Source organism: Astyanax mexicanus, chromosome 5 (genome assembly GCF_023375975.1).
Source record: "Astyanax mexicanus isolate ESR-SI-001 chromosome 5, AstMex3_surface, whole genome shotgun sequence".
In the NCBI taxonomy this organism is placed as follows: domain Eukaryota; kingdom Metazoa; phylum Chordata; class Actinopteri; order Characiformes; family Acestrorhamphidae; genus Astyanax; species Astyanax mexicanus.
In genome coordinates this window covers 26768231-26788425 of record NC_064412.1, presented here as the reverse complement: position 1 = coordinate 26788425, position 20195 = coordinate 26768231, and the positions used below count along the sequence as shown (strand labels likewise).

The window sequence follows — 20195 nt, the reverse complement described above, 5'->3', positions numbered from 1 at the left end:
AAAATCAATATTTTCCTAAACAAAAATGAATCATTTCATTGTCCTCCAAACCTTTTGTTTCTTTACATTTTTTTTAGTATTTATGTCTATTTTTAATCATGCAGAATTTGTGGCTGATTCCTCTCAAAACTGATCTGAAATTATTAAGTGTATTAAGAGTAAAATGCAGCTTCTCCAAGTGTTATTCAGGAGTCTCCAACGCTCTTAAACTTTTAAGAATGTGAATAACTTATTTTACTGCAGATATAAAAGGTTTTGTGTTACCTACACCTGTAGCCTGTATACAGGCCAAGGACATTTAACGAACTGTTAACTGTTGGTTAAATCATGTTTTTTCTGGACTTTTGTTATATTCTGTCTCTGTTAACTTAAACCTACCACAAAAATATGAACTGTTACTTGTAAAGGGGTGAACTTACAAAATCATATAAATGTAAGACAGGGAGCGTTAGTAAAAAAAACACTCACTGTAGCTCACCATTCTTTGACTTTTGTTTCCCATTCAATCACAAGCTTCACATGTGGGGGACCTCCAGGACCACACAGCTTCAAAGCTCTGTAAGAGGAAAAAAAATCAGACTTTTCACTCTCTGGAAATGCATTATTGTTAAAATCATAACTCACGTACGGTATGTAAGATCTGTAATTCAGTACACATTCTAGATAACAGACCCTAATAAGATCTAGAGGCTGAGTTCTTTAACCATTTACCTGCAGAGTTGCAATTATAAATCAGTCAACAATCACACAGACTAGACTCACAAAGTGTGTGTTCTGTATCTGTCCAGCAGGTGTCACTGTAGGATCAGTGATGCACTTACTGAACAAAGCGTGTCACCTGGTTGCATGAACAGTAGATCACAATAACATGAGCAAAACAAAGCAAAGAGAAAGCAGCTGTGTGCTCATGCTTTCCATATACTGTACTAATCTTAAACACAGAGCTTCAAATGTGGATTTAAGATCATCTGTTCACACAAATGAGGATCTGATTCATTTGTTTAAAAGCTGAGATTGGATCTTTATTGACACAAAATTAATATAAACACCTGACAGGTTTGATAAATGAAAAGTGCTTCTGACATCACAACAAGCAGAGAAAGGTGTGTCACCTTTTGATTTGTTTATTTATCAGTGTTCCTCTCACAAACACAAATATTTACACGTGTGAGATTTTGTTTCTCCTCTTGTCACAGTTGTGTAGCAAAGAGAGGACGTGGAGAGCAAATGTGAGAATTTTTATTTAAAAAATAAAAAAACAAGAAAACAAACAAACAACCAGAAATAAACAAAGAAACATGGAGTACATAGGAAAACACATGCAACTTACAGATAATAAACATATGAGAAACTAAGACAAAATAACCTGTATATACACAGGGAAAAGGACAGGAAACACATGGGCACAGGTAACAAGGAGGGCGGAGCTACCAATGAAACAGGTGAAAACACTTAATGCGGAGACATGGGAAGAACACACAGGACCGCATTTGGGGAATGACACAGGCACTCAGAAAAAAAGGTAAACAAACACAGAGAGCAACACAAGCACAGAAGGGAAAGAAACGGAACAGGGCAAGGAAATGACCCTGCTAAATAAAGATTTAATGTGGTAATTTACTTTTTCATTGAATGTTTTAATCATTATATCATCATTACAAAAAGCAGAAGCTTTATATAAATAAAAACCCTCTGCAGAATTTCGTACATAAACAGTTCAGAGTGGGTTAAGTGTAGGGGTGAAACGATTACTCGAGTTAATCGAGTAACTCGATTCACAAAATTGATCGATTAATTTTCTGTGCCTCGAGTAATCGTTTATTTAATTAATAAACTCAGCGCGCGGTATTTTCGCGACTTTTATTTTGACAACGCCCTCAGGGTTACGTCACCCTGCCCGGGAACAAGGAGACGGAGGTTTGAGCAGCGGCAAAAATGGAAGTGGCGAGAGAAAACAGCGATTTTAAAGGAATAAAAGCATTTTATGTTCGAACTGTGACCTGTACTCGGTGCAGTGCCAAAACAGCGCGTTTTAATGCTGCACCATCTGAGCCGAGGACACCCGAGACGCGAGGACGCCGAGAGAGCAGGTAAATATAACTTATAATAAATCAATGAGATTAACATTAATGTGAATTAATAACAAAACGACAGCGCTTTGGAGTGTGAATTAATAGAAGCACTGTCTATAATGTGTGGTTAGTTTATTAGAACAGAGTTCATACAGGCTTTATGTAAACAGTAAACACAGCGCTGTGGAGTTCAGAATATAAACAATAAAAATGTTAAAAGTTAGCTAAACTGAAGTTACTTTGGCTGGAAACTAAATGCTTGATTTCTTCATCTAAGAGTACATTTGGCCAGTGAGACAAAAAAGTATGAACACTGTTGTTCATATAAGGAAGTGTGTCTCTTATTTATTGGGTAAAATATTGATTACCACTAGTGTCTACACAAAGACGATGTTTATGCCTTTTTTATTGATTTATACCCTATATTTGTTATTTACAAGAAATCCAAATGTGAAAGTAATGTAATTTTTTTATTTTTTTTTATTGTGGTATTTATTTATTGATTGTGTTTTATTTATTTGTATTTGCAATTTGGAAATGTTGTGAATTTAAAAATATAACTTATCTAAAAAAGGAAACCAATTGGTCATTCATTATTGAGTAAAATTCCTTTTTAATTGCTCTTTAACAAAAAAATGTTTTATCCGATTACTCGATTAATCGAATCAATTTTTCAGTAGAGTACCCGATTACAAAAAGAATCGATAGCTGCAGCCCTAGTTAAGTGTGAAACGCTCTGTAATAAAGGAACATCCAGTCAGAATTGGTGACAGTGGTGGTGGATACAATCTGAATCTCTAAAAGCTCCCTGACAAAAAGTTATTACACCAAATGATTACACACTGTTCAGTGTCTGACATACTCTTATACCAGAGTTTAGATAAGATTTTTAGTATAAAACATGTCTTTTTAAATCTTATATTATTAAAATTATTTAAAATTTAAGTTATAAAACTTCTTACATTGTAAACTAATACTGTCTTCCAGACTATGAAGGATCACGTAAGGAATTATGTAGTAAATTAAAAGTGTTAAAAAAAACAAAATACTCCGTGAAGCATTTAGGTGCTTTGAGGCGGTTTTTATGGCTGGTAACTCCGATTAACTTATCCTGTGCATCAGGGATAACTCTTGCTCTTCCTTCCGTTGCGGTCCTGCTGCTGAGTGCCAGTTTAATCATAAAGTTTTAGAAGGAAAAAAAGTAAAAAGACGACTGAAAAATAATTATTCCAGTAAAGCACAGATAACCAAAATTTCTACTTCAGTAAGGTAACAGAGTATTTTTTCTTAGCTACTTGACACCTCTGGGAATCAGTGAATTCCTAGTTGTAGTAATGGTGAACGACAGTTGGTTCTATTCACCACCACTGTTTAAAAAAAAGTATGTTAAGTTTCTCTATAATGAGCCCCTTTCTGGATGTGTTAGTCTTAAATGTGTAGTTGTGCACAGTTTTGAAAATAAAACATCTCTAAAAAAAAAAAAGTAAAACGCTAATCAACAGCTGGCTGAACACCTGGGAACTTGTTTAGACTAGCAGTGTGGAAGATAATTCCCGAAACCGATCTCACTTACAAAACCGCTGCCAATCGAGAAAGAGAAGACAGAGAGAGGAATGGAACTAGAATCTGCCTGAGCAACAAACATCCCCTCCACCCACTGAAACGTAAAAATAGCCTTTATATTAGATTTAATAAAAACAATAATAAAAACAATAACAACAACTACAACAACAATTCAGGGATCTGTACTCATAACCTGTTCTCATCAGCATTGTGTTTCGTCTGCAACCAGAGAGAACAAAGAATGCCAGGAATGCTGCAACTGAAAGCTTCAGTATACAACAGCTCTGCATACACACACGTTTTTTTTATAATACAAAAAAGCCCCCCGTATCTAATGGGAGGAATGCAAACTGAAGCTACATTGGGGTCTGGAGAACAAAACACAGGGCAATATCAGAAACACATTCACCACACTGAAGTCATGTTATTAAAACACTAGGCTACAGTACAGATTTCCTTCAGACGATGAGCCCCTGCTTATATCTTGTTAAAACACTTGGGCTTTACCGTAGAAATGATTAACACTGAGCCTCAGCACAGACTTCCCACACTAAGAACCTGCACAGAGTTGAATTAAACACTGAGCCCGAGCACAGAGCTCAATTAAACACTGAGCCCGAGCACAGAGCACAATTAAACACTGAGCCTCAAAACAGAGCTCAATAAAACACTGAGCCCGAGCACAGAGCTCAATTAAACACTGAGCCCGAGCACAGAGCACAATTAAACACTGAGCCTCAGAACAGAGCTCATTAAAACACTGAGCCCGAGCACAGAGCTCAATTAAACACTGAGCCTCAGAACAGAGCTCAATAAAACACTGAGCCTCAGAACAGAGCTCATTTAAACACTGAGCCCGAGCACAGAGCTCAATTAAACACTGAGCCTCAGAACAGAGCTTAATAAAACACTGAGCCTCAGAGCAGAGCTCATTAAAACACTGAGCCTCAGATCAGAGCTTATTAAAACACTGAGCCTGAGCACAGAGCTCAATTAAACACTGAGCCTCAGAACAGAGCTCAATTAAACACTGAGCTTTAGAACAGAGCTCATTTAAACACTGAGCCCGAGCACAGAGCTCAATTAAACACTGAGCCTCAGAACAGAGCACAATTAAACACTGAGCTTTAGAACAGAGCTCATTTAAACACTGAGCTTCAGCACAGAGCTCATTTAAACACTGAGCTTTAGCACAGTGCTTATTTAAACACTGAGCTCATTTAAACACTGAGCCTCAGCACTGGGGTCATTTAGATACTGAGCCCCAGCACAGAGCTCATTTAAACACTGAACCCAAGCACAGAGCTCATTTAAATACTGAGCCCAAGCACAGAGCTCATTTAAATACTGAAAACCAGCACATAGCTCATTTAGATACTGATCCCAAGCACAGAGCTCATTTAGACACTAATCCCCAGTACAGAGCTCATTTAAACACTGAGCTTTAGCACAGAGCTCATTTGAACACTGAGCCTCAGCACAGAGCTCATTTAAATACTGAACCCCAGCACAAAGCTCATTTCGATACTAAGCCCAAGCACAGAGCTCATTTAGACACTAATCCCAGTACAGAGCTCATTTAGATACTGAGCCCCAGCACAGAGCTCATTTAGACACTGAGCCCCAGCACAGAGCTCATTTAGACACTTATCCCCAGTACAGAGCTCATTTTAACACTGAGACCCAGAACTGAGCTCAACAAGATACTGAGCCTCAGCACAGAGCTCATTTTTATACTAAGCCCCAGCACAGAGCTCATTAAGACACTAAGCCGAATCAGCACAGAGCTCATTTAGATACTGAGCCTCGGAACATAGTTTATTTAAACACTGAGCCCCAGCACCAAGTTCTCTAAACACTAAGTCCCAGCACAGAGTTAATTTAAACACTAAGTCCCAACACAGTGCAGAGCTCATTTAAAAACTGAAGCCCAGCACAGAACCTAATTATACACTGGGCCACAACTTAAAGCTCAATTACACATTGGGCCCCAGCATAGAGCTAATTTAACTAGGACACGACACAGTTAAAAACTACCGTATTTTTCGGACTATAAGGCGCACCGTATTATAAGGCGCACGATAGGTGAACGGTCTATTTTTAGTGTTAGTCCATACACAAGGCGCACTGGATTATAAGGCGCACTAAATGAAACTTTATTTATATCAGTAACAATAACTCTGAGCAATAAATCCTTCACAATATCTGTGAAAAATAACAACATCTCTGAGCAATAAATCAACAAGCACAGCAAGTACGTATTACTCCGCAACGCTCCTGACAACGGTAGCCGCAACGCTCCGACAGACCATAATATTATGTTGAAGCACAGCAAGTACGTATTACTCCGCGAGGCTCCTGACAACGGTAGCCGCAACGCTCCGACAGACCATAATATTATGTTGAAGCACAGCAAGTACCGCATTACTCCGCGAGGCTTCTGACTATAATAGCGTGTTGTGCCGAATTCGGTGAATAAAACGGTTTTAAAACAGAGATAAAGATTGGATAAGTTTCATTTCTGGATGAAGTGATTTCCAGCGCTGTTTGGATATAACTGTGGATTACAGGAGACTGGATTGATGGATTCTCTTTAGTCTGGACGCGTTTTGAAGGTAGGACCTGTGGCTGAGCGCGGGTGTGTGTTCGGGGGGTGGCGGCAGTGACCGGAGGTTACCCCAGGACAAAAGGAGAGCCTTTTATTACTGGAAACATGCGCTCTGACGCAGCTCTAATTCATGAAACATACATCCTACAGTAAAAGCACAGTTCTGGAATCCGGAGAGCCAGACGGTTCGAATGGTGTATGACATGACCGCATTCGATGAAATATGGACGAACGATAAACGCAAATATGAGAGTTATGAATTATTAAAATCATAACCAAGGCATATTTCGCCCTAAATGTTTATTTTCTGAAAGGATATTCCGCTAAATAGGCTAAATAGCTCAAAAGCAGAGATTCTAAGCTTTAAAATGGTATATTGGATGTCTATATTGAACCTGTAACTGTTCATAACTATTCAGAAACACAGCCAGTTATGAAATATTAAATATTTCTGGCCCGCCGGTGGGCCAGCGCGTGTTAAGAGGTTAACTTTACTTAGAAGTGGGCGCTAAAAAGAAACAGTTTGTGCTATTACCCCAGAACGGGTGGAAAGGAAAGTTTACCGGCACCTTGTTCTGGCCACGGAGCTACAGTGGAAACTAGCTACCCTGAACCACAGCCGAGAGGCAGTACGGCAGTCAAAGGTAACCGCGCGCTAGCCCAAGAGGGGGATCTTTTTCTGGCGTGGGTGAGGAATTCTGCACAACAGAGCGCCGTGTACCACATAAAAATCGAGGTCAGTAAACACAAGCAAAATCCATACACAAGGCGCACTGCATTATAAGGCGCAATGACGATTTTTGGGAAAAAATAAGTATTTTAAGTGCGCCTTAATAGCCCGAAAAATACGGTAAGTCCCAGCACAGAGCTTATTTAAACATTGAGCTCCAGTACAGAGCTCATTTAAAAATTGGGCCTCAGCACAGAGCTCTCTTAGACAATGAGCCCAATGAGACAATGAGTTAAACTGGGCACCAGCACAACTGTAATTCAAACACTAGGTATCAGTTTAAAGCTCATTTTCTCAGCTCAGATGAGCCAGCAGTGTCGGATGTGTAATGACTTTGTCAGACATGGATTCACCGAGCTGTTAATAATTTCGCTGAAATAAATAACACAGTAGGTTTCTCCGTGCAGTAATAAGAGTGCTGTGGTGACACTGCTGAAATAATAATGAAACAAATTCAAACTGATTCAGCTTTGTCAGTACAGTCAAAAGCTTCTACAGAAAATATGAATACCTAACCACTATTAGAACAAACAGAGCTACAGTTATGAAATCAATCATTCAGTTCGGGGGAGGATATCCATCAAATTTAAGCCAGTTGTTTTTGTCTACTGAACTGGAAAACCACAGAGTTGGAAGGAGACGGACATCTTATTTGCATAGGGTGCCAGTTAGACTGGCTGTGCATAATCATACAATGAAACTGTACAGTTAAATGAAGGCAGGAGGATGTTTGTCAGGCATTTGAAAATCATGTGACAGCTCAAAAAAAATAAAGCGAATATTATACTAAGCTAAATTTGAGCTCAGCGCAAAACAGGCTCCAGACTTGATTAATCCAAAAACTACTAAAAAGTGGATCTAATCTAACACTAATTACTACACAGCGCATACCGTACTTTGATATCACAATTTACATATCACTTACTAAATAATTCCTAGTATATCCTCAATAGTTCATAAGACAGCAAAAACACATAGTGGGTACAATGTAACACTAAGAACCAAATAGTTCATAAAAGATCCTGAACAATTGATAGTGGAGACCAAATAATACAAAGTAAATACTGAATAATTAATGTCTGATTCAGAACAATTCACAGTGGATATTGAATAAATCAAAGTGGATATAACTAACTAATATCAAATACAGAATAATTCATAATGGATACAGATTATAGAGTGCTTCAACCCAGATTACATTAAGTCACAATGTAACCAATCAAAACAGAGCTTATCTGCATTTAAATTGTTTAATTTGATGGGATATGTTTAGATTAAATAATATTTTTTGTTGACTGGTTGGGAAAATTGTAAGAATATGCAGCCTGTAAGATTAATAATTGTATAATAAGCTCGTGCTTGATGTTGTTAAAGCTCTAACTCACCGGTCCACTGCTGGATGCGAAAGCGGCCGGCTGTCCTGAGGCGAGAGATAACTGCAGGAGGTGGATCCACCCACCACTCGGATCCGAAATAACGCACTCGCATTCTGGAGAGACACAAACAAAATACAACACAAGATAAGTGGAACATACTGGCTGCTTATATAAATGTAATACACTTACCCACTAATATTTAAACATACATGTAAAATAACACACACACACAAACACAGAACCAGTGCCCTGAGCTATTGATGTTACATCTTATATAACAACCAATTATATTTTACGATATTTATGCACTGAAATGAAATGACACACCCAATTCTTCGTGTGGTATACAGTAGGCGCAGAAGACATTACTACTGGACTGGACTGTGAATCTGTTAAATATCATTGCGTACTATATTAACTATTAATGGAAAGGGAAAAATAAATATAAACACTGTATTGTTTGTACCACAGGATTCTCACAGAGAATATCCATCAATACTAAACCTTGTTTATCCACTCCCATTTAGCAGATAGCAGTTTATCTCCAACCATTGAGTCTACAGAAGTTTACAGGGTTTAAATACTTTTTAACCAATACATTTCCATGATTTTGTAAAGACTTTTTCATTCCTTTAAGGCACATTTTCATGACCATATGATTTTCGAAACATCAGAGCAGACATGGACAATAAAACCAAAAATAAACTAAAATTATAATAATAAATATAGCCGCAAGCGGCAATCATCGGGTTCAAGCACCAACAATGGTGCCTACTGGAGCATTGAATGGTGATGTGTAAGAAGGTCTAATATGATTGGAGATGCCCTGTCACATTTAGAAATTATCAAGTTTTTCACCTGTTATTAATGTTGAGCAGAGGCCTTTCAACCTGATCAGTGCTTAAATTCACATGTAAATCTAGTGAACTTTGTAGGATATTCATTAAGTGAGTTAGAACTAGTCAAAAGGTGTCTACATGTTATTGGTATTGATCAGGTGGCTTCAACCAGAATGTTCACAAAGTTGTATTCAGATTGACCTTTGAACCTTTGCAGAACAAGCTGAAATGTTTGACCAAACAAGTTTAAATTAACACAAAGGAGTGAATGTTCTGATGTGACATGTAATTACGAAGTTATTATAAGTCTAGTTCTGAATTAAATGGCGCTTCATCAAGGACCAACTAGCACAATGGTGCCTACTAGAGCATAGGATGGTGATGTGTAAGAAGGTCTAACACAATTGGAGACATTCTGTCACATTTAGAACTGATCAAAAGTCTTTCACCTGTTATTAATGTTGAGAAGAGGCACAAAGGAGTGAATGTTCTGATATGACATGTAATGTCAAGTTATTCTTAATCTAGTTCTGTATTAAATGGCGCTTCATCAGAGTGATATTGTACAGAGGTCTTTAACATTGTGAGATTACAGCAAATACTGCAGAGTTACAGCAATTTAGGTTAGAAATTCCAAGGACGCACAGATTGCTTGATGCCTGGAGAGTATTGTATGTGAAATTTTCACAAATGTTTTTAATGAACATTTACCTAGAGATTCTACAGTGTGCAGCAAGACTGAAATGGAGGTGATAGGCCAAATATCCAGAGAGTAGTTTCAATATAGCTATTTTCAAACAATTAGCAATTATGAATGAACAAAGCACTTTTTAAACATAGTTGTATTGAGAAATTTGTCAGAGCCACTGTACTAAATATGGCAAAAACAATTAGATGTCAAAATAGTACAGCATGATTGACATATACTCGTTTTTTTGGAACAGCGCCCCCCAGTGGGCGGATTGTTTCAGCACTTTGCAGGTCACTACAGTGTCTCCACCTGAACATAACTGCCAAATATCATCCAGATTGGGCAACATTCAGCCTGCCAAAATGTTTGCTGAATGCTGATTGGCTGATGGTGTTCAGCCATGTTGATTGATTAAGTTGCCCTTTGAACATCCTTTAGAGGCTGTATGATAGATTCTGCATGCAAAGTTTCAACTTGCTAGGTTGCACGGTTGCTGAGAAACAGTGCTCCAAATTTACCTCTTGAAGTGAATGGGGCATATATCCGGAAGGACTAATTTGCATATGGCGGCCATATTGTTTACATATTTCAACTTTTTCTTAATGAATATTGAAGCGCATGCTTTCACGAGTGTTTTGATACCAAACATGCCAGGATTGGTCAAAATTCCTAGGACTAGTTTGCAAAAGTAGGTTTTGCATATTATGCAAATTAGCAAAAAATCTATATAGCCGGAAGTGCATGGTCCAAATTGGAAAGTTGTTGGTATTGACCCAAGGAATCCATCAAAAAAAAGAATTTTGAATGTAGGTCTTATGGTTTTTGAGTTATTGAGAAAATTGTGAAAAATGAATTTCCTTGTTTATAGCGCCACCACGTGACCAATCGGTGCCATTGTCCACCGAGATGCACTGATCCTACATCTACCTACCAAGTTTCATTTCTCTATGACTTACGGTTTAGGCTGCACAACTGTTTTTTCAGGAGAAAAATAATAATAATAATAAATATAGCCGCAAGCGGCAATCATCGGGTTCAAGCACCAACTTGCACAATGGTGCCTACTGGAGCATTGAATGGTGATGTGTAAGAAGGTCTAATATGATTGGAGATGCCCTGTCACATTTAGAAATTATCAAGTTTTTCACCTGTTATTAATGTTGAGCAGAGGCCTTTCAACCTGATCAGTGCTTAAATTCAAATGTAAATCTAGTGAACTTTGTAGGATATTCATTAAGTGAGTTAGAACTAGTCAAAAGGTGTCTACATGTTATTGGTATTGATCAGGTGGCTTCAACCAGAATGTTCACAAAGTGGTATTCAGATTGACCTTTGAACCTTTGCAGAACAAGCTGAAATGTTTGACCAAACAAGTTTGAATTAACACAAAGGAGTGAATGTTCTCATATGACATGTAATTACGAAGTTATTATAAATCTAGTTCTGAATTAAATGGCGCTTCATCAAGCACCAACTAGCACAATGGTGCCTACTAGAGCATAGGATGGTGATGTGTAAGAAGGTCTAACACAATTGGAGACATTCTGTCACATTTAGAAATGATCAAAAGTCTTTCACCTGTTATTAATGTTGAGAAGAGGCACAAAGGAGTGAATGTTCTGATATGGCATGTAATGTCAAGTTATTCTTAATCTAGTTCTGTATTAAATGGCGCTTCATCAGAGTGATATTGTACAGAGGTCTTTAACATTGTGAGATTACAGCAAATACTGCAGAGTTACAGCAATTTAGGTTAGAAATTCCAAGGACGCACAGATTGCTTGATGCCTGGAGAGTATTGTATGTGAAATTTTCACAAATGTTTTTAATGAACATTTACCTAGAGACTCTACAGTGTGCAGCAAGACTGAAATGGAGGTGATAGGCCAAATATCCAGAGAGTAGTTTCAATATAGCTATTTTCAAACAATTAGCAATTATGAATGAACAAAGCACTTTTTAAACATAGTTGTATTGAGAAATTTGTCAGAGCCACTGTACTAAATATGGCAAAAACAATTAGATGTCAAAATAGTACAGCATGATTGACATATACTCGTTTTTTTGGAACAGCGCCCCCCAGTGGGCGGATTGTTTCAGCACTTTGCAGGTCAGTACAGTGTCTCCACCTGAACATAACTGCCAAATATCATCCAGATTGGGCAACATTCAGCCTGCCAAAATGTCTGCTGAATGCTTATTGGCTGATGGTGTTCAGCCATGTTGATTGATTAAGTTGCCCTTTGAACATCCTTTAGAGGCTGTATGATAGATTCTGCATGCAAAGTTTCAACTTGCTAGGTTGCACGGTTGCTGAGAAACAGTGCTCCAAATTTACCTCTTGAAGTGAATGGGGCATATATCCGGAAGGACTAATTTGCATATGGCGGCCATATTGTTTACATATTTCACTTTTTTCTTAATGAATATTGAAGCGCATGCTCTCACGAGTGTTTTGATACCAAACATGCCAGGATTGGTCAAAATTCCTAGGACTAGTTTGCAAAAGTAGGTTTTGCATATTATGCAAATTAGCAAAAAATCTATATAGACGGAAGTGCATGGTCCAAATTGGAAAGTTGTTGGTATTGACCCAAGGAATCCACCAAAAAAAGAATTTTGAATGTAGGTCTTATGGTTTTTGAGTTATTGAGAAAATTGTGAAAAATGAATTTCCTTGTTTATAGCGCCACCACGTGACCAATCGGTGCCATTTTTGTTGTCCACCGAGATGCACTGATCCTACATCTACCTACCAAGTTTCATTTCTCTATGACTTACGGTTTAGGCTGCACAACTGTTTTTTCAGGAGAAAAAGAATAATAATAATAATAATAAGAAAAATCTTAGCAAAAACAATAGGGTTCTACGCACCTTCGGTGCTTGAACCCTAATAAGAAGAAGAAGAAGAAGAAGAAAAATCTTAGCAAAAACAATAGGGTTCTACGCACCTTCGGTGCTTGAACCCTAATTATAACAAAATTGATTATAGTAGTCCTAAAATTAATCAGATTAAATGTTGACACAAAATCTTAAATAATAAAATGTGTGTCAGATCCTGAGAGCTCCATTGTGTAAGGCTAAATTACTGAATTAGCTGAGATGATGTATTTGTTAGCTCAAAATAACTTTTCTTAGCAATAAATGAAAATGAAGAGACAAAAGGATTATAGACCAAATTTCATTTTTTTAAAAACTTATCCAGGCCTGGACATTGCTATTTTTAAATTCCATGACTTTTCCAGGATTTTTATGACCAAACAAACCCTGAGTTTAGTCACTCTCATTTAATATGAAGCAGTTTACCTAACCTATTTAATATTAAGCAGTTTAGTCCAACCCATTAAGTCTAAAAGCAGTTTAGCTCCACCCATTTAACCTTCAGCAGTTTAGCCCAACCCATTTAATCTAAAGCAGTCTATTTCCACCCATTTAACCTACAGAACTTTAGCCCCTCACATTCAGTCTAAAGCAGTTTAACTCCAACCATTTAATATAGAGCAGTTTAGCTCCACCCATTTAATATAGAGCAGTTTAGCTCCACCCATTTAATAAATTTTAGTTTAGCTCCACCCATTTAATATAAAGCAGTTTAGACTGACCCATTTTTTTTATATAAATCTGTTTAGCTCCACTTATTTTATATAAAGCAGTTAGGCCTAACCCATTCAGCCTACAGCAGTTTAGTCCCTCTCATTTATTATAAAGCAGTTTAGTCCAACCCATTAAGTCTAAAAGCAGTTTAGCTACACCCATTTAATCTAAAGTAGTTTAACGTCTGTTATACGGTCTGACAGCATTCGGAAGGAAGGACCTGCGGTATCTTTCCTTCATACACCTCCATGCAGCAGCTTGACACTGAAGGAGCTGCTCTGTGCTGTCAGAGAGGGGTGCATGGGATGGGACAGGCTCTCCAGCTTGTGTTTAAACACAGATACAGGTCCATCATGCCCATTCCAACTAGAGAAGATTAGCTCCAATTATTCTGCCTACAGCACTAATGTCGCATCAGTTGGATTTTAAGCTAAGTTAAATGGCTACAGCAGCCTGCCACTCACACAGACACAGAGACAGCGCTGTGTATCTACTCCTTGTGTCATGAATCAAAATATTGCAACATGACGTGTTTGATTTAATTGCCTTAAGTGACATTGCACGTCCTGCGATGTGACGATTGCATATGCGCACATTGCAATGACGATGCTTAAACAACATATCGTGCAGCCCTAGTGTGTATTATGTTACACAAAATCAAGGGTGCTTTGCAATAAAAGAATCAAGAATAATTTGCAAAACAAAGACAGAGAGAGAAACTGAAACATTAGAAGCGTGTGGACGGAGCTTAGTTAAGTGCAGCCTCTGTTCTAAAGCTCATTGTTTGTATCTGCGGTGCAGACAGCCGTGTAAAAGCAGCACCCCTTCCCTTTCTTCTGCTGCAGTCTGAAGTTCAGCGTATTGTGGAGAATCAGGCTGAGGGAGAAAATCAGGCTGTCGCTGGAGAAAATGGAACAGCACTGGAGCATAAAGAGAAATAAATTAAGCAGCTAATATAAAAATTTAACCAGCACATGAGAATGAGAAGCTTTTGTTTGAGAAGTCGACCGCATTCTGGAGGCTTAAAGGGAAAGGTTGGCTCTGCTTTTCACCAGTAGAAGGATGGGGGGTGGTGGGCTTATTGAGGACCAGAGCAGGTATTATACCACATTTTTTTCATTCCATTTACATGCACACAGTAAAACATACAAGAAAGGCTACTTAAAAAAAAAAAAAAAAAAAAAAAAAAAAATATATATATATATATATATATATATATATATATATATATATATATATATATAAATATATATATATAACTACCAATTTAGCCTACAGCAAGCCTTATGTAGATTAGAAATGGTTAAATTATGCTTACTAATGGTTATTCATAAATAATAAAGTAATACACATTTTATAATTGATCAGAAATCAGTCTTCCATACTGTAATGAATGATAACTACTGTTTTTAATTGTACTGGTTGATTGTATACCTCTGGGTATTTGTGTGTGTGTATTAGTATGTGTATTACCTGCCCTTGTGTACCGTTAAGCATTAAATAGAAAAGTTTGCTGAGAATGCTCTGTTGAAGCTCCGCCCACGACAAACTCCTCTCCTCACACACCAGCATCGGAGGACCAAACCTAGAAGAATAAGAGAGAAAGAGAGATAGAAAGAGAGAGATTGATGTTTTTGATTGATATTTGGATTTTCCCTCATATCCTCTTAACCAAAGAACCCTGATCTAATCACACACATAAACATCTGAGGTCTAACCTGATTCATCCCTCTGATCTTTCAGTGTTCGTGTGAACAGCGGAAATATTAAAGTAATACAGGTTTAATGCTCTCTCTCTCTCTCTTCTCTCTAACGCTCTCCTTCCTGCTCTCCCACTCTTCCCTCTTCAAGTATTTAAATGCCATGCTGGCATTTCCAGCTGCTTCAGGGAAAACTGTTATGTGTTCCCATCCAAGAAACTCTTCCAGTAAAGAGTTTCCTGAATAACGGGAGCTTTGGGACTGTCAGAGGAAACGCATGCCAGCTGTCAAAGAGAAGTTTTAACAAGACTGTTAACTGTTATAACTGTTGTTTATTTTTTGATCTTTCTTTATTCTTATATTACGGTACATTTGTGTAATAATGAACACACACCTCCAAGACTGTATCTGATAAAGAAATGTGGGAAACACTGATGTAGAGCTTAACGATTATCTATTACCACATTTAGAGATGCTCTGACAACATCCTCTGGTTGTTTCCTTTTTTTGGTAACAGCCTAAATTACCCTCTGGTCATTATCTATTTTAGATAGAAATATCTGTTTATTATTCATTTCAGTTTACTTTTTGGTCATTACCCATTTCAAAGATTACCCCCGGTCATTTTCTATTCAAGATATAAGATATAAAATATTCCAAAATTTCCCCTCTGGGATCAATAAAGTATCTATCTATCTATCTATCTATATAGATATAAACATCTGTTTATTGTCAAATTCAGTTTACTTTCTGGTCATTATTAATTTCAGAGATTACCCTTTGGTTATTATCTATTTTACATATAAACATTTGTTCATTATCAATTTTAGTTTACCTCCTGGTCATTATCCATTTCAGAGATTACCCTCTGATTGTTATCTATTTTAGATATAAACATCTGGTCATTATTAATTTCAGTTTACTTTCTGGTCATTATCAATTTTAGAGATTACCTTTAAATCACTATCTATTTTAGATGTTACATTATAGCCCTGTCAGATTTATCATATGGTTCTTATCAAGTATAAAGAAAACCTCAGGGATTACGCTAATTACTCTCTGATCCTAATCTATTTTAGAGATTACCATCTGGTCATTACTCACTAATGACCCTCTGTTCATTACCTATATATTCAATATCATTTTCATTATCTATTTCAATACTTCCACCTGAGGTGAGTGGAAAACTGTGTACAACTGCATTGTGAGTGTATGAGATTGTGATGTATGAGAGTATAACACTGTAAACAGTGACCTGGCCGCCTGCTGTCCGCTCCCTGCCGTGTTACAGATGAGGAGGAGAATTTTGGAGGATGCACTCTGGTTCAGAAACTCTGATGATAAAGTGCCCGAGGCCAGCGACCTTTGTCCTTCAGGTCCTGGGTTGTATGGAGAGGAGGGGAGAGAGTGATGGAGCCCTACAAGAAAAAGAGAGCGACAAAGAAAGTGAAGATTAGAGCAACGGACACAGCATAGACAACACGTGGATGAATATCTAATGTGGCACGTCTATTGGGGAAAGGGACGTGGCCACCGTGACCCAACCATCACCACAACACAGAGACAATATGGGCACAGCTTAAGAGCAACTCTAGGCGGCTTTATTTATGCAGAAAATGTGACACACAATAAAACACAACTTAAAATATCATTATTACCAATCTACTAGGCTTCTAAGACCAAAATTTGAACTAATTTGCCCACTTATTTTTTCTCACCCATGCCTCTCCCTGGTGAACACCCCGAGTGCATTGCTCATGATGATCTCCAGGTGACGGACATTACCTACTGACTAGGGCAGCACAATATATCATTTAAGCATCATCATCGCGGTCACATTTCGGAACATGCAATGTCACCTAAGGCAATAAAAACAAACAAATCATGTTGAATTTGTTTTATTCTTGACACAAGAAATAGATGCACAGTGTTTTGAGTGAGCAGCGCCATATCTGTGTCTGCTGCTGCTGCTGAGAAGGGCAAGGGGGAGGGGCAGCACGAGGAGGCGGGGGGGGGGGGGGGGGGGGGGGGGGGCGGGGGATGTAACCGCATGGCCTCCACATGGTTGGACATGTGCTTGTTAGCAGCAGCAGGCAGCCTGTCCAAAGCTGTGCACCTCAGTTCCGCGCAGTTTTGCGCAGATATTTCCAGTTACAGCCGGAATCACGCTTTTAATCCCAGAAAAACGCTGTTATTTACCATTTAAAAGGCCAGTTAAATGCTTAATTATTATTGTTTTGCTGTTTTCCTCAGGTTTTGAATGCTTGGCTGATGCTGGTGATACTTGGCTGGTGCTGTCACAAGTCCTGCATTGTTTAGTATTGCGTTATATATCCCCATTAAAAAATGCAATGTCAAATTTTACCAATGTCGTGCAGCCCTACTACTGACCATCACCTAATATTTATCTCATACTAGGTAAAATATTTTCATTTAATGAGCAAAGATTACTGGGTCACAAATTTAAGTCACATTAAATTTACTTACATTTATTTGCAATGTTTAAAAAAAAAAAAAAAAAACAATACTGTACAATTTTAATTAAGCAAGGTTCACAAATAATCATTGTAGGTAAAATCTCTTTATTTTTCTCATGAAGTTTGCTGTTAGCAAGTGTTAAAGCTGCTTTCTGAATGAGGCACAGTACAGATAAAATAACTTACAATTCTTGTACTATTTGAATGTGTATTTAATGTTGTTCACACTGCAGTGTAAAATAGGTAGACCAGTGCTTAGAATTTATCAAAGCTTTCTGTGAAAGAAACTGTAGGATATTACGGGTGTGGTCACACTGTGTGAAAATACCTATATTTTTGATAGTATTTATTAATTTCTGTTTGTAGCTTAAAATGAATGTGACCTTTATTATTATTCATTATTATATTAGTTAAATAAAGTGCAAAAAAAATAAATGAATTCCGTGACACAGTTTTTGGCGAATCGATGGTCTAAAGCTCCAGACTGTCTGACATTCTGCTTCTTTTGTGTGTGTGTGTGTGTGTGTGTGTTTGGTATGTCTGTGTGAGAGAGAGTGGGACACAGAGGGGCAATGTGTGTTTCCTTGACAACAGACACCAAGTGATGATCTCAGATTTCAGGCAAAGGTGGCCGTTTGGTCCTGCTGAGAGATTAATAACTGACGGAGCAATACGTCACACACACACACACACACACACACACACACGTACTATATGTGTGAAACTCTCTATACATATCTGTGTGTATGTACAGTATGTCCTTAAAAAAGTATAGTTTTTAGCATGGTGTGTGTGAGGGTATATGTGTGTGCATACACAATAGTGTAAAAATGTATTACTATTTACACACTCTCTCTCTTACACACACACACGCACACACACATAGGATCAAAAGTGTTTTCTGAATATAATTTACTGTGCTAACAGGTCTGAGGTCTAAGTCCCCAGAAGTGAAGTAAAACCAGTTCACACTGCCAGAGACCAGAGCACACATTCAGAAAGCCAGCAGACACAGCAGGTGTGTTCCTCCCCTGCAGAAATGCATTCTGGGTATATTCATTCTCAAAGCTGAGAGAGTTATGGAGTTTACTTGAACCCTGAACCTCTATCAATAATGTTACTCTAAAAATACCCAGCATGCCACTATGCCGCAGATGGGCAAAGAGACAGCAGGTTTCAGACGGAGGTCAGCCGTTAAAGAGGAGCTACAGCTGCTGCCCCGAACAACCAGACTGACCCTTACCTGATTACACGTTATTAACTTTTCCTGTTATCAATATTCCTGCTCATGGATAATTGCATTATTTTGTGTAATTCCTTGTCATTGATAGCATTAATTTGTTTAATTGTTGGTAATTAATTGCATTTGTAGATTGTAGATTTGTGAATTGTAGATTAATACTGAAGTCATTCAAACTATTAAAAACCTACAGAATTATTTAGCAACTAGAAAAGAGTTAAACAAACCAGAATATGTTTTATATTTTAGATACAAAGTAGCACCTTTTGCTTAGATTAACGCTTTTTTATCCTATTTTGTCCCCAATTTTACTAGGCCATTACCCAACCCACTCATTAGGACTCCCCCTATTACTAGTGATGCCTCAACACCAGGAGCGTAAAGACTAGCCCTAGCCTCCTCCGATACAAATGAAGTCAGCTATGGCCTCCTTTCGAACTGCAGCTGATGCAGCGTTGCAGAGTAACCAGTAGCCTCTCTCAGGGCTCCGGCAGCTGATGGCCAGCTACATGAACAGGATTCAAACTGACAGTCTCCCAATCATAGTGGCAGCGCTTAGCCCGCTGGACACTCTAAGCCATCTTGAAATTTTCTAATTTAGCTTTATGAGGTACAGTCACCTGGAATGGCTTCCAGTTAACAGCAGAGCTGAACTTGTCACGAGTTGAATTTCTTGCCATCTTCATGTGTTTGAGAGCATCAGTTGTAAAGTTGTGAAGAGGTGGAGTTGGTATAGAGTGAATAGTCCTATTTGAGTAATGTTCTAATCTATATTATGGCAAGAACTACTCAACTAAGTAAAGAAAAAAATACTTTAAGAAATGAAGGTCAGTCAATCCGAACAATTTCAAGAACTTTGAAAGTATCCTCAAGTGTATTTACAAAGACCTTCAAAAACATAATGAAACTGGCTCTCATCAAGACTGCCCCGAAAAAGGAAGAGCAAGAGTTACCTCTGTTGCACTGGAAGTAAATTAGAGTTACTAGCCTCAGAAACTACAAGTTAACAGCACCCCAGATAAGAGTCACCTAAATGCTTTACAGAGTATTATGGTCTGTTTAACACATTTAATGTTAACTACATGATTCCATGTGTTTTCCTTTATAGTCTGGATGACTTCAGTATTCCTTTAAAATGTAGGAAAAAAGGCCTGTTTATGTGGTTTCTGATAATGAATGACCCACAGACTTAAGTATAGACATGGTCCAGGCTTTAATGTGCTTTTATAGATTGTAGATAGATTGTGTTCTGAAATTTTTAGAACTTATAGACCACGTCAGGTGTTCAGTATGCTACTGCAGACA

The 20195-nt window shown here is 37.9% G+C and overlaps 1 protein-coding gene and 1 long non-coding RNA gene across 2 annotated transcripts in view; one reads left to right on the top strand and one right to left on the bottom strand.

The window, feature by feature from the left end:
• LOC125802252 (uncharacterized) overlaps positions 1-20195 on the top strand; it is a 302998-nt gene that overhangs the window by 94685 nt on the left and 188118 nt on the right. The window lies entirely within an intron of this gene.
• usp43a (ubiquitin specific peptidase 43a) overlaps positions 1-20195 on the bottom strand; it is a 76981-nt gene that overhangs the window by 21377 nt on the left and 35409 nt on the right. The window contains exons 7-10 of the mRNA XM_007257185.4: positions 16429-16591; positions 14947-15058; positions 8359-8462; positions 479-556 (exon numbers count right to left, since the gene is read on the bottom strand). Of these exons, the coding sequence (XP_007257247.3) occupies positions 479-556; positions 8359-8462; positions 14947-15058; positions 16429-16591 (457 nt within the window). The remainder of the gene's footprint in view (positions 1-478; positions 557-8358; positions 8463-14946; positions 15059-16428; positions 16592-20195) is intronic.